Source organism: Ranitomeya imitator, chromosome 6 (assembly GCF_032444005.1).
Source record: "Ranitomeya imitator isolate aRanImi1 chromosome 6, aRanImi1.pri, whole genome shotgun sequence".
NCBI classification, from domain to species: Eukaryota; Metazoa; Chordata; class Amphibia; order Anura; family Dendrobatidae; genus Ranitomeya; species Ranitomeya imitator.
In genome coordinates this window covers 309,546,213-309,572,561 of record NC_091287.1, presented here as the reverse complement: position 1 = coordinate 309,572,561, position 26,349 = coordinate 309,546,213, and the positions used below count along the sequence as shown (strand labels likewise).

Here is a 26,349-nt window from a genome sequence, read left to right as displayed (position 1 = left end):
TGTTATCTTGAGCATGCTTGGGGACTAACTAAGTGTCTGGTGTGCTTTAATAATGAGTTTGAGTCACCTCGCCTGCATGTCTCATGGCTGTTAGACATCCACAACACATGTATGTATTGCCTGTTTGTCAGGCGCAGGTACTCGATCATATTATTCAAGCACGCTGAAGATAACTCGGCTAACGCCCAAGCATGCTCAGATAACACCTTATGTGAGCACACTTGTGCATCACTAGTGGACATATTTATAGAAAAAGTGATTATATAATATTACATATCCCCAAATGGAACCAGGAAAAACGTCAACTCATGCCACAAAAAACATGTCTATGCAAAAATTTAGGTTTTCAACATTATTAGTTCAAAGACGCTGAAAAAAATCCAGTAACATGCATACTCCCAATGCAAAATGGACCCCTCTTTTGAGCCCTGCATTCCCAAACCACAGTTAACATACAATGGGGAAAATAAGTACTGTATTTGATATACTGTCGATTTTTCAAGTTTTCCCACCTACAAAGAATGGAGAATTCTGTAATTTTTATCATACGTACACTTCAACTGTGAGAAACAGAATCTGAAAATAAAAACCAGAAAATCATTGTATGATTTTTACATAATTAATTTACATTTTATTGCATAAAATAAGTATTTGGTACTAAAGAAAAATAGAAATTAATATTTGGTACAGAAACCTTTGTTTGCAAATAAGGAAGTCAGATGTTTCCTGTATTTCTTCACCAAGTTTGTAGACACTGTAGAAGAGATTTGGGCCAACATACAAATCTTCTCCAGATCTTTCAGGTTTTGGGGCTGTCACTGGGCATCACTGAGTTTCAGCTCCCTCCAAATATGTTCTATTGGGTTCAGGTCTGGAGACTGGCTAGGCCACTTCAAGACCTTGAAATGCTTCTTACGGAGCCACTCATTAGTTCCCCTGGCTGTGTGTTTTGAAAGGTCATTGTCATGCTGAAAGACCCAGCCATGACCCACCTTGAATGCTCTTACTGAGGGTAGGAGGTTATTGGCAAAAATTTCACAATACATGACCCCATCCATCCTCTCTTCAATACGATGCAGTCGTCCTGTCCCTTTTGCAGAAAAGCACCACCAAAGTATGACGTTTTCTACACCATGCTTCTTTGGTAGGGATGATATTTTTGGGGCTGTACTCATCCTTCTTCCTCCAAACACGGCAACTGGAGTTAATACCAAACAGTTCTTTTTTGGTCTCTTGTGACCACGTGACTTTCTTCCATGCCTCCTCTGGATCATCCAGATGGTCATTGGCGAGCTTCAAACGATCCTGGACATGTGCTAGCATGCGTAGGGGGACCTTGCGTATTTGCAGGACTTTAATCCATGACAGTGTAGTATATTATGGTAATGTTTGAGACTCTGGTCCCAGCTCTCTTCAGGTCATTGACCAGGTCCTCTCATGTGGTTCTGGTCTGATTCCTGACCTTTCGTAGAATCTTCCTTACCTCACGAGACTAGATCTTGCATCCTCCTTCTCCTCTACCACAGTGACTTTTTTGGACCTACAAGTGATGGCCAGGGATGGCTCTCTTTTCACCAAACTATTCCGGAAACCGACTGCTACCAATAGTCTTCTTGACTTTAGGAGTTTCCATCCTGTACATACCCGGAATGGTGTTCCCGTTGGGCAGTTCCTGAGAACACGGAGAAATTGTACCTCGGATGAGGACTTCCACCAAGAAGCTCTCAACCTGACTAATCGGTTCCGTCAAAGACATTATCCACGGAGAAGTATCTCTGCAGCCTTTCAGCGGGCTAATGGGCATACTCAAGAGTCGCTGTTGGTGCCTCAGAACAAGGTACGGGACAGTAGGCCCAGATTTGTTACCAGTTATAATAATAATTGGTCACAGATCAGAACTATTCTGCAGAGGCACTGGGATATTCTTACCACTGACTTGTCCACATCAAGAGTGGTGGGGGACCGACCACAACTTGCAGCCAGAAGAGCCCCTAACTTTAGGGATCTCTTGACAAATAGTCACTATCAAAGGCAAACCATTAGGCTTAATCGAGGCATTGATCTTCGTGGGTCATTTGCATGTGGCAATTGTAATATTTGTCCATATATGTGCCCCACTAGAAGTTTTTTTGTGAACCCTATCAATCAGAGCAGACATAGGTTGTGCACCTATATTAACTGTAAGACGACTTTTGTCATCTACGCTCTTATCTGCCCTTGTCGTAAGGTTTATGTTGGCCAGACCTCTCAGGAGTTACGACGTAGAGTGCAAAAACACTTCTCTACCATTAATTTGGCACGTAGTGACTCCTTGAAAGGCAAAGTACTCACTCCGGTAGCATCCCATTTTTTGGTACATCATGATGGCCGGACTCTGGGCACTAAAATTATTGGACTGGACAGAGTGCGTACAACCAATAGGGGCGGTGCATATGGACAATTACTTCTGCGCATGGAGTCGAGGTGGATTTTTAATCTTGGTTCCATTACTCCCGTAGGTCTTAACGAAGAGCTGCTATTTACTGGATTCCTCGGATGAACGTTCCCTTATGTGTTGGTCTACTATGGATGAGCCTGGGTTTTGAGGTTCTTGCCCATTTTGGAAACTGCCTCCGTCTATCTCATATTATAAATGAGGTATACTCACCTTCGCTTCCCTACGTGGACTATGGACTCTGCAGATTTTAGTGTGTGTTCCTCAGCGGGTTCTGTGTCACATGCCCAATTGGGTTTATGGACACTATCCATTATGATTACCTGGGCTCATTTTGGGTCCCGACTATTATATATTTATCCTTTATCATAAAACATGCTGCTGTACATCTAGGCTACATTGTTTTATGGGATACCATTGCCAAGTCTTATTAGATTTTGTTTGGATCTTGATTCATGGGGGTGCTACTATCTAGCACTGCGCATATGAGGCCATAATGGACCCCCTCCTACATGTTGTGGTTCAGATGTCAAGTTTATCACATGTTCATGTATTTTTGGGCTCATGGGGGATGCCGTTTTTTCAGCACTGCGCATTCTTTTCCATATGGGTCGGAATTAGATCTCGTTTGGACCTTGACTCATGGGGGTGCTATTATATGGCATTTTGCGTATGAGCCCAAATGGGCCTCCTTTTCCATAATTTTGTGTGTCAGATGCCAAGTTTTATTTACATCTTTATGCATTTTTTGGCTCATGGGGGGGTGCTGTTTCTCAGCACTTCGCACACTTTACCTTATTGGTCCCATTTTGCCCTATTATATGTTCTCTCTAACAATAGATGTGTAACATGTTGGATATATTATGCATATTGCTGTGTTGGTATCATTATATTTTATGGAACTCTGTATGTGTTATGTTATTACACTGTTACTCTTGTTCAATAAAGTTTCGTTTGGGCACTATGGGGACCGCCTCAATATTTCCATCTTATTTTGATTTGTGAGGTTGTAGGTTTGTGTGCATGTTCGATTGCCCCCGGGGGATGCTTGGTCCGTTGTTACTGGGTTATGTGTATCAGTGATCCTTGTTCTCCTACAGGTGTATCTTTTCTTTTAGGTATTCACGCCGTTTCCTATTTGCTGCGCTTTATTTCTAACTTCATTGCATTTAGGGGTAGTTGTTCCTGTTATCGGCGCATGTTTCCTGGCCCTGATACTGGTGGCCCCTGCGGGCGCCTATGCAGTATATATATTAGCTATTTCTGTCCCTCTTTGCGCACGTACATGTGGCTCCATTAGAATACTTCAGGCTTCCTATTTCTAGTGTTGGGGCTGTCTATGTCTTCTGCCCCTTCATTTGCGCATGTCTGCATTCTCTTCATTGGCTTTCACTGGCGCTTGCGCTGTGTCTGTTTCTGCTCTTCCCCTCTGCGCATGATCGCGCTGCATTGTCGGGACTTTATGGATCTCCTACATTGGTTCGTGCTTACTGACACCTCCTCCTCCCCCTGGTCCTTCTGCGCATGTCAGCGCTGGGTCCTCGGCATGATCGTGCGGTATTGTCAGGATTTCACGGACCTCCCACCTTGGTTTGTGCTCGCTGGTTTCTCCCGCCCCCCACCCCCCCCCCCCCCCCGAGTCTTCTGCGCACGGTTGCGCTGGGCTCTCAGGTGTCAACACTCATTATGGTTAGCGCTCACTTCCGGTTTCGCGGTGCCGGCCGGTACACACCGGAACCTTATCTGCTATCTAGCAGACACTATTTAAGGCTGGTGCACGGGCCAACATGCATCCCCTGACGAAGCCCGGTTCGCCGGGCGATACGCGTGGGGCATCACGTCACCAGGTGGTATACATTTGGGAGGTTTCTCCTGTTTATATGCTGTGTCTCAGTGGTATCATTTTGTATAGGCTGCCCTGTATATGTCCTTTTTGGCTAGTTGCTGCTCTTTGCTTTGGACGTTGTTGTGCGTTTATTTATTTTTGCTCGCTTTTGGTCTGTGGTAGCGGCCATACGAGCTAAATTTCAGCACTGTCCTTTTGACATTATAAATTTTTGCGCAACACCCCATGAGCCAACGGTCTTTGTTGGGTTAGCTCATTATACTGAGTCATTATATGCATTTCCCTGTGTGTTCATGATGTTGTTTTCATGTTTTTAATTATGTTTTTATTATTTATGTTGTATGTTCTGATCCGTGAATAAAATCAGTCTATGTTTATCTTTTGTTATCTACTTATTTGATGGTGTGCAGCTTTTGTGCAGTAATACTTTTTCTTTTTGGTTTACTAGATCTTGCATTGAGCCCCAGATCGAGGAAGATTAACAGTCATCTTGTGTTTCCTCCGTGTTTTAATAATTGTGCCCACAGCAGTTGCCTTCGTATATAAGCATATATAGTGCCTTGAAAAAGCATCCCTACCCCGTGAACTTTTCCACATTTTTTTAAACTTAAATGTATTTTATTTGGAATTTGCGATATGCCAATATTTGTGATGTATAAAGGAAAGGATTTAAAAATATAAATCTGAAAATTGTGACATGCTTTTGTATACCGCTCCCTGTAGTCCGATAACCCTAAATAAAATACTCAGTGACCAATTGCTTCCAGTAAGATAATTAGTCACTTGGGTCCACCTGTTTGTCGTTTTACCTCAGTATAAATACAGCTGTTTTGTGAAGCCCTCAGAAGTTTGTTTGGTTTTCATGATGCAGTTTGATACATGTTCTCAAACAATACGCCAGACCGGGAAAGGTCAGAGAGGCCCGACGCCTGCGCACTGCAGTAATTTGCTCTGCCCTCCACAGGGCAGACAAAGTACGCCTGCGCAGGAGCCGCGACAGGAAGCAAAGAAGAGGACGTCATCGCATGAAGATGGGAGGCGCCGGACCGGACCACGACACCCATCGGACCTGAACCGAACTGGGACCACCCCTGGGTGAGTATAATATAACCTGTTTTTCTTATCTTGCAGGTTACATCGGGGGCTTATCTACAGCATTACAGAAACCTGTAGATAATCCCCTGATGCTGGTGGCCTTGGCTTATAGGCGGATTTTGGGGTGACAGATTCCCTTTAAGTTTGTGGGTGTAATGTGAAAAAATGTGGAAAGGTTCATGGGGGTAGAAATACCTTTTCAAGGCGCTGTAAATACTTAGTTTATACCATTAGTTTATACTTAGTTTATAAGTATATATGTACTTAGTTTATTAGCATGTACACTGCGTGCAGAATTATTAGGCAAGTTGTATTTTAGAGGATTATTTTTATTATTGATCAACAACTATGTTCTCAATCAACCCAAAAGACTCGTAAATATCAAAGCTTAATATCTTTGGAAGTTGGAGTGGGTTATTTTTAGATTTGGCTATCTTAGGAGGATATCTGTTTGTGCAGGTAACTATCACTGTGCAGAATTATTAGGCAACTTAATAAAAACCAAATATATTCCCATGTCACTTGTTTATTTTCACCAGGTAAACCAATATAACTGAACAAAATTTAGAAATAAACGTTTCTAACTTGCAAAAACAAAACCCCAAACAATTGGTGACCAATATAGCCACCTTTCTTTATGATGACACTCAACAGCCTTCCATCCATAGATTCTGTCAGTTGCTTGATCTGTTTACGATCAACATTGCGTGCATCAGCCACCACAGCCTCCCAGACATTGTTCCGCGAGGTGTACTGTTTTCCCTCCCTGTAGATCTCACATTTTATGAGGGACTTCAGGTTCTCTATGGGGTTCAGATCAGGTTAACAAGGGGGCCATGTCACTATTTTTCCTTTTGAGACCTTTACTGGCCAGCCACGCTGTGGAGTAGTTGGAGGCATCTGATGGAGCATTGTCCTGCATGAAAATCATGTTTTTATTGAACGATACCGACTTCTTCCTGTACCACTGCTTGAAGAAGTCTTCCAAAAACTGGCAGTAGGTCTGGGAGTTGAGCTTCACTCCATCTTCAACCCGAAAAGGTCCCACAAGTTCATCTTTGATTACCAGCCAATACCAGTACCCCACCTCCACCTTGCTGACATCTGAGTTGGAGTGGAGCTCTCTGTCCTTTACTGATCCAGCCTCTGGCCCATCAAGAGTCACTCTCATTTCATCAGTCCATAAAACCTTTGAAAAGTCAGTCAGTCTTAACCCCTTTACCCCCAAGGGTGGTTTGCACGTTAATGACCAGGCCAATTTTTACAATTCTGACCACTGTCCCTTTATGAGGTTATAACTCTGGAACGCTGCAACGGATCCTGGTGATTCTGACATTGTTTTCTTGTGACATATTGTACTTCATGATAGAGGTAAAATTTCTTTGATATTACCTGCGTTTATTTGTGAAAAACGGAAATTTGGTGAAAATTTGGAAAATTTAGCAATTTTCCAACTTTGAATTTTTATGCAATTAAATCACAGAGATATGTGACACAAAATACATAAGTAACATTTCCCACATGTCTACTTTACATCAGCACAATTTTGGAACCAGAATTTTTTTTTTTGTTAGAGAGTTATAAGGGTTAAAAGTTGACCAGCAATTTCTCATTTTTACAACACCATTTTTTTTAGGGACCACATCTCATTTGAAGTCATTTTGAGGGGTCTATATGATAGAAAATACCCAAGTGTGACACCATTCTAAAAAAGCTCCCCTCAAGGTGCTCAAAACCACATTCAAGAAGTTTATTAACCCTTCAGGTGTTTCACAGGAATTTTTGGAATGTTTAAATAAAAATGAACATTTAACTTTTTTTCACAAAATTTACTTCAGCTCCAATTTGTTTTATTTTACCAAGGGTAACAGGAGAAAATGGACCCCAAAAGTTGTTGTACAATTTCTCCTGAGTACGCCGATACCCCATATGTGGGGGTAAACCACTGTTTGGGCGCATGACAGAGCTCGGAAGCGAAGGAGCGCCGTTTGACTTTTCAATGCAAAATTGACAGGAATTGAGATGGGACGCCATGTTGCATTTGGAGAGCCACTAATATGCCTAAACATTGAAACCCCCCACAAGTGACACCATTTTGGAAAGTAGACCCCCTAAGGAACTTATCTGGATGTGTGGTGAGCACTTTGACCCACCAAGGGCTTCACAGAAGTTTATAATGCAGAGCCGTAAAAATAAAACAAAAATTTCTTCCCACAAAATTATTTTTTAGCCCCCAGTTTTGTATTTTCCCGAGGGTAACAGGAGAAATTGGACCCCAAAAGTTGTTGTCCAATTTGTCCTGAGTACGCTGATACCCCATATGTGATGTGGGGGGGAACCACCGTTTGGGCGCATGGGAGGGCTCGGAAGGGAAGGAGCACTGTTTTACTTTTTCAACGCAGAATTTGCTGGAATTGAGATTGGACGCCATGTCGCGTTTGGAGAGCCCCTGATGTGCCTAAACAGTGGAAACCCTCCAATTATAACTGAAACCCTAATCCAAACACACCCCTAACCCTAATCCCAACGGTAACCCTAACCACACCCCTAACCCAAACACACCTCTAACCCTAATCCCAACCCTATTCCCAACCGTAAATGTAATCCTAACCCTAACTTTAGCCCCAACCCTAACTGTAGCCTTAACCCTAACCCTAGCCCTAACCCTAATGGGAAAATGGAAATACTGTATTTTGTGGCTTATAAGACTACTTTTTAAACCTTGAAAATGTTCTCAAAAGTCGGGTATCGTCTTATACGCCAGGTGTCGTTTTATAGGGCAGGTACGGAGTAATCTGCGGTCGCCGCATATTGTGGGGGGAGTTACCCCAATGACAAGGAGAGGGGGCACCTCACCGGGAAGGTGTAAGTGAAGCAGAGGCAGAGAAGGAGATAATGGGATACAAGGGTGAGTCAGATTAGTGAAAGAGGAGTGTTTTTCTAGGCACAGCACCGTTCTCTCTCTCTCTTATTTGCATAACCCTGGCATCCCAGACGCTGACAGTTTGCTTCACTTAGGCTACGTTCACACTAGCGTTATTTATTATGCGTAGCTTATATAGCGCCACTAATTCCACAGCGCTTTACACACATTATCGTTATGCTAGTGTGCGTCGAGTTAGCGTCGGGCGACGCAGCGGCGACGCACGCGTCATGCGCCCCTATATTTAACATGGGGGACGCATGTGTTTTTGTTTGTTGCGTTGTGCGACGCATGCGTCTTTTTTGCCGCAAGCGTCGGACCAAGAAAACGCAACAAGTTGCATTTTTCTTGCGTCCGATTTTCGGCAAAAAACTACGCATGCGTCGCAAAACGCAGCGTTTTTGCGTGCGTTTTGCCGCGTTTTTGCGTGCGTTGTGCATTGCGTCGCCGACGCAGCGGCGCACAACGCTAGTGTGAACGTAGCCTTACACCTTCCTGGTGAGGCGCTCCCTCACCTCGTCATCGGGACCACTCCCAGTCATCTTATATGCCGGTAAATACATTTTTTAAATTTTGTTTTTCCCTAACTAAGGGGGTGATGAAGGGGGGTTTGATTTACTTTTATAGCGGGTTTTTTAGCAGATTTTTATGATTGGCAGCCGTCACACACTGAAAGACGCTTTTTATTGCAAAAAATATTTTTTGCATTACCACATTTTGAGAGCTATAATTTTTCCATATTTGAGTCCACAGAGTCATGTGAGGTCTTGTTTTTTGTGGGACGAGTTGACGTTTTTATTGGTAACATTTTCGGGCACGTTACATTTTTTGATCACTTTTTATTCCGATTTTTGTGAGGCAGATTGACCGAAAACCAGCTATTCATGAACTTCTTTTGGGGGAGGCGTTTATACCGTTCCGCGTTTGGTAAAATGGATAAAGCAGTTCTATTCTTCGGGTCAGTACGATTACAGTGATACCTTATTTATATCATTTTTTTTTATGTTTTGGCGCTTTTATACGATAAAAACTATTTTACAGAAAAAATAATTATTTTTTCATTGCTTTATTCTGAGGACTATAACTTTTTTATTTTTTCGCTGATGATGCATTGTGGCGGCTCGTTTTTTGCGGGACAAGATGACGTTTTCAGTGGTACCATGGTTATTTATATCCGTCTTTTTGATTGCGTGTTATTCCACTTTTTGTTTGGCAGTATGAGAATAAAGCGTTGTTTTTTGCCTCGTTTTTTTTTTTTTTACGGTGTTCACTGAAGGGGTTAACTAGTGATATAGTTTTATAGGTGGGGTCGTTACGGACGCGGCGATACTAAATATGTGTACTTCTATTGTTTTTTTTGTTTTTTTTATTTAGATAAAGAAATGTATTTATGGGAATAATATTTTTTTTCGTTATTTAGGAATTTGTTTTTGTTTTTTTTTGTTTTTTTATTACACATTTGGAAAAAAATTTTTTTACTTTGTCCAAGGGGGGGACATCACAGATCGGTGATCTGACAGTTTGCACAGCACTCTGTCAGATCACCGATCTGTTGTACAGTGCTGCAGGCTTACCAAGCGCCTGCTCTAAGGAGACCCTCGCAGCAACGCGATCACATCGCGTTGCTGCGGGGGGCTCAGGGAAGCCCGCAGGGAGCCCCCTCCCTGCGCAATGCTTCTCTGCACCGCCGGCACACCACGATCATGTTTGATCGCGGTGTGCCGGGGGTTAATGTGCCCGGAGCGGTCTGTGACCGCTCCTGGCACATTGTGCCAGATGTCAGCTGCGATAGGCAGCTGACACCCGGCCGCGATCGGCCGCGCTCCTCCCGTCAGCGCGGCCGATCGCTATGACGTATTATCCCGTCGAGGATCAGATAGGCCCAGGGCACCTCGACGGGATAGTACGTCTAAGGTCAGAGAGGGGTTAAGATATTTCTTGACATTTTATCTTATGTTTCTTGTTCAAAGGTGGTCGTTTTTCAGCCTTCCTTATCTTGGCCATGTCCCTGAGTATCGCACACCTTGTGCTTTTTGTTACTCCAGTAATGTTGCAGCTCTGAAATATGGCACAACTGGTGGCAAATGGTATCTTGGCAGCTTCACGCCTGATTTTCCTCTATTCATGGGCAGTTATTTTGCACCTTTTTTGCCCAACACGCTTCTAGCGACCCTGTTGGCTATTTGCCATGAAACACTTGATCGATCACGCGTCCAAAGTTTGGCAATTTCAAGACTGCTGCATCCCTCTGCAAGACATCTCACAATTTTGGACTTTTCAGAGCCCGTCAAATCTCTCTAATGACCCATTTTGCCGAAGGAAAGGAAGTTGCCTAATAATTACGCACACCTTATATAGGGTTTTAATGTCATTAGACAACACCCCTCCTCATTACAGAGATGCACATCACCTGATTTACTTAATTTGTAGTTGGCTATCAAACATGAACAGCTTGGAGTAGGACATGTATAAAAAGTATCATGTGATCCAAAAAAACAACTTGCCTAATAATTCTGCACGCAGTGTATGTGCTTAGTGTACACAGCCAGTTTATACTTAGTTTATTAGAATATATGTGCTTAGTTTATACCATCAATTTATACTTGGGGGGGGGGGGGGAAAGGAAGTAAATCTCCAGCGTGAAACTTGGATAAAAGTTCAATCTATTTAGACAAATCCATTAAAATCCTTGTTTCATAGTGGTACAGCAAATGATGGGGTGCATGATATGACTAACGCGTTTCGACCTGTAAAGGTCTTAATCATGGTATGATATATGGTCAGAGCAACAAAACATACTGTATATAGAGGAAATTAAACACACAACAGGTGCAGCAATTGGAATCAAGCAAAAGCAAAAACGACAAAAAAAAACAAAACTGGTGCACTAGTTAAAAGTCCCAACATTGTTACACACACAATTGACATACAATGATTCATAGAAAAAAGCAGTGATAGCATTAAGAGACTGTATACAAAGATCCAGATCAAATTAACAATGGAGAAATATGTATAACCACTGAAGTTTATGCAGAGTCGAACAAGAGAGGGAAACCCCCCCAAAACAAAACCATTATTTTAATCGTATTGTAAAATCAAATCTTGCCGTTTATTCAGATACAACGGGATTCTACACAAAACCTATACAGAAAAGAAATACCACTATTATAAGAATATAAGATATTATGAATACTCAAAACCAATATATATACCCAAAAAAGTATTCAAAAGAATAAAAATATATAAAAATAAATTTTATTTTATTAATAATGCAATCATGATTATACACAAAACCATAACATAAGCTTAAAAAAACCGCACAATGCACAGCAAATTTTTATTAAAAATAATTAACCTTCGTCCGGCTGAGTAGGTACAATTGTAACTATTCCGTTTTAAAATTGCAATAACTTTTTTTTTCGAAAAGCCGTAGAGGGCTGAAATTTCGTGACATCTCTGCGGTTTTGGTCCAGAATATATTGGCCAAATTTCAATAAACTATATATGAAGGTACAATTGTACCTCTGCAGCCTGTTAACGTTGTAAAATTATGCAGCCTGACGAAGGTTAAAACAATTAATATCCAATGAAATTTTTTTTTAAAATTATAATAAAACCATACATTTCAAAAATAATAATATAAAATATGGGAAGAAGATGTGTCAAGCAGGGGACAGAGAGCAACAGACCATGTAGCAGTAAATGTATAATACACTATAATTATTATTTTTATATCTTTATCCAAGAACCATCGCTAATATGTATGTATGTGTGTGTGTATATATATATATATATATATATATATATATATATATACTAGCTGAAGAGCCCGGCGTTGCCTGGGCATAATAAATATCTGTGGTTAGTTATAGCACGTCACTTCTCTTATTTTCCCATCACGCCTTTCATTTTCCCAATCACATCTTTAAATTTCCCCCTCACATCTCTCATTCCCCCCTAACACTTGTCATTTCGACCTCACATCTGTCATTTTCCGATCACTCCACTATTTTCCCTCACTCCTCTCATTTTGCACTCACACCTTTTCATTTTCACCTCACACCTCTCATTTTCACCTCAGTATATACATGTTTGTCATCTCCCTTATATATAGTATACACCTGTATGTCATCTCCTCCTATATATAGTATATACCTGTATGTCATCTCCTTCTATATATAGTATATACCTGTATGTCATCTCCTCCTGTATATAGTATATATCTGTGTGTCATCTCCTCCTGTATATAGTATATACCTGTATGTCATCTTCTATATATAGCATATACCTGTATGTCATCTCCTCCTGTATATAGTATATACCTGTAGGTAATCTGCTCCTGTATATAGTATATACCTGTGTGTCATCTCCTCCTGTATATAGTATATAGCTGTATGTCATCTCCTCCTGTATATAGTATGTACCTGTATGTCATCTCCTCCTCTATATAGTATATACCTGTGTCATCTCTCCTGTATATAGTATATATCTGTGTGTCATCTCCCCTGTATATAGTATATACCTGTGTGATCTCCTGTATTAGACCTCGTTAATACGTTATTTGCTCAGTATTTTTACCTCAGTATTTGTAAGATAAATTGGCAGCCTGATAAATCCCCAGCCAACAGGAAGCCCTCCCCCTGGCAGTATATATTAGCTCACACATACACATAATAGACAGGTCATGTGACTGACAGCTGCTGTATTTCCTATACTGTACATTTGTCGCTCTTGTAGTTTGTCTGCTTATTAATCAGATTTTTATTTTTGAAGGATAATACCAGACTTGTGTGTGTTTTAGGGCGAGTTTCGTTTGTCAAGTTGTGTGTGTTGAGTTGTGTGTGGCGACATGCATGTAGCGACTTTTGTGAGATGAGTTTTGTGTAGCAACATGCGTGTAGCAACTTTTTGTGTGTCGAGTTGCATGTGACAGGTTAGTGTAGCAAGTTGTGTGCAGCAAGTTTTGCGCATGGCGAGTTTTGCGCGTGGTGAGTTTTATGTGTGGTGCCTTTTGAGTATGTGCAAGTTTTGTGTGAGGCAACTTTTGCATGTGTTGCAAATTTTGTGCATGTGGCAATTTTTCCGCGTGTGCAAGTTTTGCGTGTGGCGAGTTTTCCATGAGGGGAGTTTTGCACTTGTGGCGAGTTTTGCGTGAGCCTAGTTTTTGCATGTGGCGAGTTTTGCGCGTGGCGAGTTTTGTGTTTTGACTTTTATGTGGCGAGGTTGGTATATGTGTGGTGAAATGTGTGCTGAGGGTGGTATATGTGTTCAAGCTCGTGGTAGTGTGTGGCGCATTTTGTGTGTGTGTTCATATCCCCATGTGTGGTGAGTATCTCATGTCGGGGCCCCACCTTTTGCGCCATCGCTCTCATTCTTTAAGTCCCCCTTGTTCACATCTGGCAGCTGTCAATTTGCCTCCAACACTTTTCCTTTCACTTTTCCCCATTATGTAGATAGGGGAAAAATAGTTTGGTGAATTGGAAAGCGCGGAGTTAAAATTTCACCTCACAACATAGCCTATGACGCTCTCAGGGTCCAGACGTGTGACTGTGCAAAATTTTGTGGCTGTAGCTGCGACGCCTCCAACACTTTTCATTTCACTTTTTCCCCATTATGTAGATAGGGGCAAAATTGTTTGGTGAATTGGAAAGCGCGGGGTTAAAATTTCACCTCACAACGTAGCCTATGACGCTCTCGGGGTTCAGACGTGTGACTGTGCAAAATTTTGTTGCTGTAGCTGCGACGCCTCCAACACTTTTCCTTTCACTTTTTTCCCCATTATGTAGATAGGGGAAAAATTGTTTGGTGAATTGGAACGCGCAGGGTTAAAATTTCGCCTCACAATATAGCCTATGACGCTCTCGGGGTCCAGACGTGTTACTGTGCAAAATTTTGTGGCTGTAGCTGCGACGGTGCAGATGCCAATCCCGGACATACACACACACACACACACACACACACACACACACACACACACACACACACACACACACACACACACAGCTTTATATAGTAGATATATATATATAAGTTTATAATATATATGTAAGTGAGTGAATCAGTCAATCAATATGTGTAACACATAGTGGAAAAGATAAATAAAAAATAAATACTGATGAAATTCATATAATGTGATCCACAAAAGTGCATAAAGTGAATAGATGAATAAAATAAGTGAATGATGTGGAAAAAAGGCAAGCAATAAAAATAATGCCTCAAGTGGTGATCAAGTGATCAAAAAAGCAATGGTGCTGGAAAAATAGATCAGAAAAAAAATCACATAATGTCACAATGCTCACCAGTCTGGAGCTCACACCGTTCCCTGCACACACCACTCCACTGGGATTATTAATTGCCTTTTTTCCACATCATTCACTTGTTATGTAAAAATTGGATTTATTTTATTCATCTATTCACTTTATGCACTTTTGTGGATCACATTATATGAATTTCATCAGTATTTATTTTTTATTTATCTTTTCCACTATGTGTTACACATATTGATTGACTGATTCACTCACTTACATATATATTATAAACTGTTTATTTTTTTAATATATATATATAGATATATTTTTTATTTTTTTTTTTATTTTTATTCTTTTGAATACCAATGGGATTCTAGTCTGCAATTTAAAAATCCAGAAGGATTCACTGTTCAAGACCTTACGTCTGAAATTCCCACCTCGACTCGGTTTAAAGACCTTTTCAATGCCCATAACACTAAGGCTATGTGCACACGTCAGGATTTTTTCCTGGCATAATCCTGAGAATTCTGCCAGAAATCCGCGTTCTTTTTTTGCGCGGATTTCTCACGGAATTTGCGCGTTTTTTGCGCGGATTTTTTGCGTTTTTTTATTTTATTTTCCGGAATGTCCTTTTTGATAGGAAATCCGCAAAAAGATAGAGCATGTCCGGATTTTTTGCGGTATGCGTTTTTTTTTGAGGAAAATGCACAAAAAATGCGGAATGCATTCTAAATGATAGGATGCATAATGTTAGCGTTTTTTTAGCGGCTTTATAGCGTTATTATGGCGAAATTCCGCAAAAAAAAAAACGCTAAAAATCCGGACGTGTGCACATACCCTAAGAGTATTAGTTTTTCCAGCATTACTAAAATAGTGAAAAAATATCTCCCAACTCTATATGGTGATACTAAACTGGCAAATATTTTGGAAAATACGCACATGTGATTTGTAGCCAGAAAAGCTCCTTCTTTGGGATATATTCTTTCACCCAGTCTTTTTATTAAATAAAAATGATTCAGATGGGAAATCATGGCTTTCTTATAAGGGCTTTTTCAAATGTGGCCATCATCCGTGCAAAACTTGCAATTATGTGAATAAAAACAGTAAACTCACTTCTATTGTAACAGGTATTTCATATACTATTAATACATAAATGAATTGTAACACAGAAGGTCTTATTTATTTGATTGAATGCATAGCCTGCAGACTCCAATATGTTGGCTGTACAATAAGACCTTTTAAAAGAAGAATACGCAAACATTTGTCGGATGTGTCTTAACACTAATGCTCATAACATTTCTGCGGTATCTCATGATTGCAGACAATTTCATGCTGGAAAAACTAATACTCTTAGTGTTATGGGCATTGAAAAGGTCTTTAAACCGAGTCGAGGTGGGGATTTCAGACGTAAGGTCTTGAACAGTGAATCCTTCTGGATTTTTAAATTGCAGACTAGAACCCTGTTGGGTCTGAATAAACAGCAAGATTTGATTTTACAATACGAATAAAATAATGTTTTGTTGTTTTTGTTTTTTGTTTCCTCTCTTGTTCTCCTCTGCATAAACTTAAGTGGTTATACATATTTCTCCATTGTTAATTTGATCTGGAGCTTTGTATACAGTGTCTTAATGCTATCACTGCGTTTTTCTATGAATCGTATGTCAATTGTGTGTACCGATGTTGAGACTTTTAACTAGTGCACCAGTTTTTTTTATTTATTATTTTCTTGCTTGATTCCAATTGCTGCACCTGTTGTGTTTAATTTCTTATATATATATATATATATATATATATATATATATATATATATACATATATATATATATATATATATATATATATATATATAGATGTATGTTTTGTTGCTCTGACCATATACTATACCATGATTAAGACCTTTACAGGTCGAAACACGATAGTCGTATCATGTACCCCATCATTTGCTGTACAACTATGAAACAAAGATTTTAATGGATTTGTCCAAATAAATTGAACTTTTGTCTAAGTTTCACGCTGGAGATTTACTTCCTTCTTTTTTTTTCTGATGTGGACAACGCTTCTGATCCAGGCACCTCCTTGCATGAATTTCATTCTGAGTCAGTCAAGACTTTAGTTCCTGAGCAAGCTTGCACACAAGGACTTCTGCTTCAAACTGGTGAGAGAGATTTCTCCCTGACTTGAAAATCCTTCCAGGCATGCTCAGAATGAAAACGGGATACGTCGCTGGATTCCTGTGTTTGACAGTCAGCGACTGATCCTGCGCCCATAGGCTTCCATTATAGCCAACGACGGACAGCGCAGGACCCGTCGCTGAACGATTTTCCGACGTGCAGAAAAAACGTTCCTCTGAACGTTTTCTCTGCACGACGGACCGCTATTTACTGATGGATCCAGTGCGCGACGGATGACACGGATGGCCATCCGTCACAATCCGTCACTAATACAAGTCTATGGGAAATAACAGGATCCTGCAGAAAAATTTGCAGGATCCTGTTTTTTCAAAAATCGACGGATTTCTACGGGAGGAAAAAGATGGAAGTGTGAAAGAGGCCCTAGTTGATAAGCACACATGTTCTTAGTTTGCCTTTAATTTATGAGCACACGTGCTTAATTTGTACTTCCCGTATATACTCGAGTATAAGCCGAGATTTTCAGCCCATTTTTTTGGGCTGAAAGTCCCCCTCTCGGCTTATACTCGAGTCATATACCCGGGTGTCAGCAGGGGAGGGAGAGCGGGGGCCGTGTAATCATACTTACCTGCTGCGGCGCGGTCCCTGCAGTCCCTGGCTTCTCCGGCGCTGCAGATTCTTCCTGTACTGAGCGGTCACATGGCACCGCTCATTACAGAAATGAATAGGCGGCTCCACCCCCATAGGGGAGGAGCCGCATATTCATTGCTGTAAATGATCGGTGCCATGTGACCGCTCAATTACAGGAGGAAGCTGCAGCGCCGGAGAAGCCAGGGACTGCAGGGACCGCGCCGCAGCAGGTAAGGGGAGCGCAGCGCTATAATTACCTGCTCCTCGCTCCGGCTCCGTCTGCAGCGTCCTCTAGCAGTGACGCTCAGGTTAGAGGGCGCTGTGACGTAGTCAGTGCGCGCCCTCTGCTGAGCGTCAGTGCTGGAGACGGAGCCGCAGAGGAGCAGGTAATTATTGAAAGCGCCGGCGTCCTGAGAAGAGAGGTGAGTATGTGATTTTTTTTTTTTTTTATGGCAGCACCAGCAGCATTCTAAGGAGCACCTATGGGGCCATAATGAAAGGTGCAGAGCATTATATATGGCACAGCATTCTAAGGAGCACCTATGGGGCCATAAAGGTGCAGAGCATATATGGGGCACAGCATTATAAGGAGCACCTATGGGGCCATAATCAAAGGTGCAGAGCATATATGGCACAGCATTATAAGGAGCACCTATGGGGCCATAATCAAAGGTGCAGAGCATATATGGCACAGCATTATAAGGAGCATCTATGGGGCCATAATCAAAGGTGCAGAGCATATATGGCACAGCATTCTAAGGAGCACCTATGGGGCCATAATCAAAGGTGCAGAGCATATATGGCACAGCATTATAAGGGACACCTATGGGGCCATAATCAAAGGTGCAGAGCATATATGGCACAGCATTCTAAGGAACACCTATGGGGCCATAATTAAAGGTGCAGAGCATATATGGCACAGCATTATAAGGAACACCTATGGGGCCATAATCAAAGGTGCAGAGCATATATGGCACAGCATTATAAGGGGCACCTATGGGGCCATAATCAAAGGTGCAGAGCATATATGGCACAGCATTCTAAGGAGCACCTATGGGGCCATAATCAAAGGTACAGAGCATATATGGCACAACATTATAAGGAGCATCTATGGGGCCATAATCAAAGGTGCAGAGCATATATGGCACAGCATTATAAGGAACACCTATGGGGCCATAATCAAAGGTGCAGAGCATATATGGCACAGCATTATAAGGGGCACCTATGGGGCCATAATCAAAGGTGCAGAGCATATATGGCACAGCATTCTAAGGAGCACCTATGGGGCCATAATCAAAGGTACAGAGCATATATGGCACAACATTATAAGGAGCATCTATGGGGCCATAATCAAAGGTGCAGAGCATATATGGCACAACATTATAAGGAGCATTTATGGGGCCATAATCAAAGGTGCAGAGCATTATATATGGCACCGCATTATAAGGAGCATCTAAGGGGCCATAATCAACGGTGCAGAGCATTCTATATAGCACAGTTGTATATGGAGCATCTATGGGGCAATAATGAACGGTATGGAGCATCTATTTTTATTTTTGAAATTCACCGGTAGCTGCTGCATTTTCTACCCTAGGCTTATACTCGAGTCAATAAGTTTTCCCAGTTTTTTGTGGCAAAATTAGGGGGGTCGGCTTATACTCGGGTCGGCTTATACTCGAGTATATACGGTAGTTGATAAGCATACATGTGCCTAGTTTGCACTTAGTTTATAAGCATACATGTGCTTAGTTTGCTTTTAGTTTATGAGCACACATGTGCTTAGTTTGTGCTTAGTTTATAAGTACCGTATATACTCGCGTATAAGCCGACCCCCCTAATTTTGCCACAAAAAGCTGGGAAAACTTAATGACTCGAGTATAAGTAAATGTCAAAAGTAAAAATAGATACCAATAAAAGTAAAATTAATTGAGACATCAGTAGGTTAAGTGTTTTTGAATATCCATATTGAATCAGGAGCCCCATATAATGCTCCATAAAGTTTATGATGGTCCCATAAGATGCTCCATATTAAAATATGCCCCATATAATCCTGCATAAAGGTTAATAATGGCCCCATAAGATGCTCCATACAGACACTTGCCCCATATAATGCTCCACAAGCGTTGATTGCGCCCTCTGACCTAAGCGTCACTGCAGAAGACGCTGAAGATGGAGCGGCGCCGGAATGAGGAGCAGGTGAATATCGCGCAGCGCTGCACTCCCCTCCCCGTTATACTCGCCTGCTCCTGGTGCGGTCCCTGCAGGTCTCTGCTTCCCCGGCGCCACAGCTTCTTCCTGTATTGAGCGGTCACCGTTACCGCTCATTACATTAATGAATATGCGGCTCCACCCCTATGGGAGTTGGAGCCGCACATTTATTACTGTAATGAGCGGTACTATGTGACCGCTCCGTACAGGAAGAAGCTGCGACGCCCGGGCAGCCAGGGACCTGCAGGGACCGCTCCAGGAGCAGGTGAGTATAATTAGACATCCCCCACTCCCCCTCCCCTGCCGACCCCGGGTATGACTCGAGTATAAGCCGAGAGGAGGACTTTCAACCAAAAAAAATGGGCTGAAAATCTCGGCTTATACTCGAGTGTATACGGTATATATGTGCTTAGTTTGTACTTAGTTGATAAGCATACATGTGCTTAGTTTGTGCTTCACGTATAAGCATTTATGTACTTTGTGTGTGCTTAATTTATACCATCAGTTTATACTTATTTTATGAGCATACATGTGCTTAGTTTGCACTTAGTTTATAGGCATACATGTGCTTAGTTTATAAGCATATACAGTATGTGCTTAGTTTATACTTGGTTGATAAGCATACATGTGTTTAGTTTACAATGCTATGTATTTAAGAATTTTCTTTCTTCCTGTAGATGAACCACTATCTCTACACAGCTCTGTGGGTTTTCAACAAGGACAAGTTGATGAGAATTCTTTTAGAGCTTCTAGTAATGAGCCAGTAGAATGTGAGGAAGAAAGATTTGATGTTTTTTTGGAGAGAAAGCTGGAAGATGAAATGAATTACCATCAGACAGGAAGTCGCATTGACAATTCGACAAACCTTTCTAATCCTCCTTTGAGTGACTTAAGAAGCAGGAAAGTGTTCAATGAAGCATGTGAAAGAAATTCTGCTCCAGTTGGTTCTTACCATCCTTACCCTGTAAATGTGCCATTTGGCGTCAACAATGAACCATCAGCGCCATCCTACACCCATAATAATGTAATACAGAGTCCAAATCTTTGTCAAGCTGATAGCAGACCTGTCGATTACCATCACTCATACGAACCTTCAAGTATATATTACTCTGTACCTCATCCTGGGACGTGGAATACGCCCCATTCAGCTCCTCAAAACAGTCAAAATTTGTATACATCTAGCGCTTCTGTTCCTTTTGACTCTACCAAGCTGCCAGTTACAGAATCAGAAAGACTAAATTTCTACGCTGTGCCTTTAAACCCAGCCTCTTTAAACCATACTGCTATGGGCCATGCAATGGGTAAGTCTTGAGTTATTTTCCTAGTTGTGGACATGGGCTTTCTGATCTACAGTTTATGGAGGTTAGAAGAAAAACTTCAAAGAAATCTGTCAACATGTTTTTATTTCCCCATCTCAGAGCAGCATGTTGTAAGGGCAGAGACCCTGATTACAGCAATGTATCATTTACTTTACTGATTGAATAAAAAACTGAATTATCTGCTGCAGATTTAGCAGTTCTCTGAGTGCTGAGCTCTCTATAACCCCATCCACAATAATGGTTGGTATCTCTGGGATGTGGTTGGACTACCTTGCATCTGGCCAATATTCCTCTAGTAATAATGACAATATCTGTAAAGCGCTGTGGAATATGATCATCTATATATATAATTGCCTAAGGGTTTTTCCGTCTGTCTGTCTGTCTGCCTGTCTTTCTGTCTGTCTGTCTGTCCATGAAATCCTGCGTCTCTGATTGGTCGAGGCCGCCAGGCCTCGACCAATCAGCGACTGGCACAGTATCGACGTAGAAATCCCGCGTCTCTGATTGGTCCAGGCCTCGACCAATCAGCGACGGGCACAGCGACGATGATGTCATAAAGGACGTAGACATCCCGCGTCTCTGATTGGTCGAGGTCTGGCGGCCTCGACCAATCAGCAACGGGCACAGCGACTATGATGTCATAAAGGACATAAAAATCCCGCGTTTCTGATTGGTCGAGGTCTGGCGGCCTCGACCAATCAGCAACGGGCACAGCGACGATGATGTCATAAAGGACGTAGAAATCCCACGTTTCTGATTCAGCGACGGGCACAGTATCGATGTAGATGTCATAATGGTTGCCATGGCGACGATGATGTCATAAAAGTTGCCTTGACCAATCAGCGACGGGCACAATCTGCCGCAAATTCTGGAATCATCATTGTCCATATACTACGGGGACATGCATATTCTAGAATACCCGATGCGTTAGAATCGGGCCACAATCTAGTGCTATATAATTGCCTAAGGTTTTTTCCGTCTGTCTGTCTGTCCTGGAAATCCCGCGTCTCTGATTGGTCGAGGCCTGGTGGCCTCGACCAATCAGCGACGGGCACAGCGACGATGATGTCATAAAGGACGTAGACATCCCGCGTCTCTGATTGGTCGAAGGCCGCCAGGCCTCGACCAATCAGCGACGGGCACAGTGACGATGATGTCATAAAGGACGTAGAAATCCCACGTTTCTGATTCAGCGACGGGCACAGTATCGACGTAGATGTCATAATGGTTGCCATGGCGACGATGATGTCATAAAGGTTGCCTCGACCAATCAGCAACGGGCACAGTCTGCCGCGAATTCTGGAATCATCATTGTCCATATACTACGGGGACATGCATATTCTAGAATACCCGATGCTTTAGAATCAGGCCACAATCTAGTGCTATATAAATAAGCATAATAAATAAATAATCTCTGATAAAACAGTGATCTTACACTAAGCAGACCAGTAAGTGATATATTGCTGGAATCAGGGTCTCTGCATCTACAATATGCTGCTGTAAGATTAGGTAGAAAAAAAACCTGGTGACAGATTCCCTTTAAAGCGACCGTCATGATATATGGTACAAGTAATTACCTATAGGTCGTGTCAGGCAGAGGTACCCAGGGGCCAATCTGTAGCTACTTGCAATCATTACATGTTGTTTTTGTGGTCTGATGCAGAAGTTCAACATTGTCCTCCTTTAAAAACTGCCTCCACACCAGTCATTGCCAATTAGCAGTAACTAGTATCAACTTGGTTTCTCTAAATTGTAAAATATTACTAATAGTACCGCCATAAAGTTACCAGTTCTACACTGGGCTTCTACAGAGCATAGAACTGGTGAAAGGCAGTCACAAGCCAAATACATGACAATTATATACAGCGATTCACAGATGACATCTTGATCACTTTCCCTTTATTTTCCATCCAGCCCAGACCGCCATTACAGTTCTTCTTAACATCTGCGGCCACGTATTTATGGAGCCATTTTCGTCTTCCTTAGCAAAACAACACTCCGCTCTATTGTTTTACCCTTCAATTTTGCAGCTACACTAGGGAAAATAAGTATTTGATACACTGTTGATTTTAGTATGATTTTTACATAATTAATTTACATTTTATTGCATGAAATAAGTATTTGATCACCTTCCAACCAGCAGGAACTTTGGCTCTCGCAGACCTGCTAGTTTTTCTTTAAGAAGCCCTACTTGATAAGTACAAATTAAACATTATATTACAAAAACAAACATATTAACCCCCCATACCTGTATATTTTCTGGATGTAGATACCTGCCTTTTATGCTCAGGCACCTTCATGCTATTTTACTTTATAGTGTAACTAGCTGAAGTGCCCGGCGTTGCCTGGGCATAGTAAATATCTGTGGTTAGTTATAGCACCTCACTTCTCTCATTTTCCCAATCACATCTTTCATTTTCCCCCTCACATCTCTTTTTCTCCCTCACACCTCTCATTTTCTCCCTCACTCCGTCATTTCGACCTCACATCTGTCACTGTCATTTTCCGATCACTGCACTATTTTCCCTCACTCCTCTCATTTTGCACTCACACCTTTTCATTTTTACCTCACACCTCTCATTTTCACCTCAGTATATACATGTTTGTCATCTCCCTTATAAATAGTATATACCTGTATGTCATCTCACCTGTATATAGTATATACCTGCTGTGTCATCTCCCCTGTATATAGTATATACCTGTATGTCATCTCCTTCTATATATAGTATATACCTGTATGTCATCTCCTCCTGTATATAGTATATACCTGTGTCATCTCCCCTGTATATAGTATATATCTGAGTGTCATCTCCTCCTGCATATAGTATATACCTGCACGTCATCTTCTATATATAGCATATACCTGTATGTCATCTCCTCCTGTATATAGTATATACCTGTCATCTCCCCTGTATATAGTATATGTCTGAGTGTCATCTCCTCCTGCATATAGTATATACCTGCATGTCATCTTCTATATATAGCATATACCTGTATGTCATCTCCTCCTGTATATAGTATATACCTGTGTGTCATCTCCTCCTGTATTAGACCTCGTTCACACGTTATTTGCTCAGTATTTTTACCTCAGTATTTGTAAGCTAAATTGGCAGCCTGATAAATCCCCAGCCAACAGGAAGCCCTCCTCCTGGCAGTATATATTAGCTCACACATACACATAATAGACAGGTCATGTGACTGACAGCTGCCGTATTTCTTATATGGTGCAATTGTTGTAGTTTGTCTGCTTATTAATCAGATTTTTATTTTTGAAGGATAATACCAGACTTGTGTGTGTTTTAGGGCGAGTTTCGTCTGTCAAGTTGTGTGTGGCGACATGCATGTAGCGACTTTTGTGAGATGAGTTTTGTGTAGCAACATGCGTGTAGCAACTTTTTGTGTGTCGAGTTGCATGTGACAGGTTAGTGTAGCAAGTTGTGTGCAGCAAGGTTTGCGCATGGCGAGTTTTGCGCGTTGCGAGTATTATGTGTGGTGCCTTTTGAGTATGTGCAAGTTTTGTGTGAGGCAACTTTTGCATGTGTTGCAACTTTTGTGCATGTGGCAATTTTTCCGCATGTGCAAGTTTTGCGTGTGGCGAGTTTTTCATGAGGAGAATTTTGCAAGAGCCTAGTTTTTGCATGTGGCGAGTTTTGAGTGGCGACTTTTGTGTTTTGACTTTTATGTGGCGAGGTTGGTGTATTTGTGGTGAAATGTGTGCTGAGGGTAATATGTGTTCAAGCACGTGGTAGTGTGGGGCGCATTTTGTGTGTGTTCATATCCCCGTGTGTGGTGAGTATCCCATGTCGAGGCCCCACCTTAGCAACTGTACGGTATATACTCTTTAGCGCCATCGCTCTCATTCTTTAAGTCCCCCTTGTTCACATCTGGCAGCTGTCAATTTGCCTCCAACACTTTTCCTTTCACTTTTCCCCATTATGTAGATAGGGGCAAAATTGTTTGGTGAATTGGAAAGCGCGGGGTTAAAATTTCACCTCACAACATAGCCTATGACGCTCTCGGGTGTTATGCTGTGCTATCAGGCAACACAGTGTGCAGTAATCAGCGCACATACAGTGATATGGCAATAACCCAAAAAACAATAGAACAAGCTCTGAGACGTGGAATCTCTGCAGACTGCAATACCTGAACCTATCCTCACACAACTAAAAGCAGCAGTGGATTGCGCCTAACACTACCTATGCAACTCGGCACTGCCTGAGGAGCTGACTAGCCTGAAGATAGAAATACAAGCCTGACTTGCCTCAGAGAAATACCCCAAAGGAATAGGCAGCCCCCCACATATAATGACTGTTAGCAAGATGAAAAGACAAAACGTAGGAATGAAATAGATTCAGCAAAGTGAGGCCCGATATTCTAGACAGAGCGAGGATAGCAAAGAGAACTATGCAGTCTACAAAAAACCCTAAAGCAGAACCACGCAAAGGGGAGCAAAAAGACCCACCGTGCCGAACTAACGGCACGGCGGTGCACCCTTTGCGTCTCAGAGCTTCCAGCAAAAGAGAATAGCACAGCTGGACAGAAAAAAACTGAAACAAAAACAAAGTAACACTTATCTAGCAGAGCAGCAGGCCACAGGAAAGATGCAGTAGCTCAGATCCAACACTGGAACATTGACAAGGAGCAAGGAAGACAGACTCAGGTGGAGTTAAATAGCAAGGCAGCCAACGAGCTCACCAAAACACCTGAGGGAGGAAGCCCAGAGGCTGCAATACCACTTGTGACCACAGGAGTGAATTCAGCCACAGAATTCACAACAGTACCCCCCCCTTGAGGAGGGGTCACTGAACCCTCACCAGAACCCCCAGGCCGACCAGGACGAGCCACATGAAAGGCACGAACAAGATCTGGGGCATGGACATCAGAGGCAAAAACCCAGGAATTATCCTCCTGAGCATAACCCTTCCATTTGACCAGATACTGGAGTTTCCGTCTAGAGACACGAGAATCCAAAATTTTCTCCACAATATACTCCAATTCCCCCTCCACCAAAACAGGGGCAGGAGGCTCCACAGATGGAACCATAGGTGCCACGTATCTTCTCAACAACGACCTATGGAATACATTATGTATGGAAAAGGAGTCTGGGAGGGTCAGACGAAAAGACACCGGATTGAGAATCTCAGAAATCCTATACGGACCAATAAAACGAGGTTTAAATTTAGGAGAGGAAACCTTCATAGGAATATGACGAGAAGATAACCAAACCAGATCCCCAACACGAAGTCGGGGACCCACACGGCGTCTACGATTAGCGAAAAGCTGAGCCTTCTCCTGGGACAAGGTCAAATTGTCCACTACCTGAGTCCAGATCTGCTGCAACCTGTCCACCACAGAATCCACACCAGGACAGTCCGAAGACTCAACCTGTCCTGAAGAGAAACGAGGATGGAACCCAGAATTGCAGAAAAATGGAGAGACCAAGGTAGCCGAGCTGGCCCGATTATTAAGGGCGAACTCAGCCAACGGCAAAAATGACACCCAATCATCCTGGTCAGC

General features: G+C 42.1%; 1 protein-coding gene across 2 annotated transcripts in view; it reads left to right on the top strand.

Moving 5' to 3' along the window:
* Positions 1-26,349, top strand: part of RIPK1 (receptor interacting serine/threonine kinase 1) — a 95,855-nt gene that overhangs the window by 47,310 nt on the left and 22,196 nt on the right. The window contains exons 9-10 of one of the 2 annotated variants that reach the window (XM_069730738.1): positions 16,615-16,701; positions 20,191-20,814. In XM_069730738.1, the coding sequence (XP_069586839.1) occupies positions 16,615-16,701; positions 20,191-20,814 (711 nt within the window). The remainder of the gene's footprint in view (positions 1-16,614; positions 16,702-20,190; positions 20,815-26,349) is intronic. The other variant, XM_069730739.1, reaches the window with a different exon arrangement.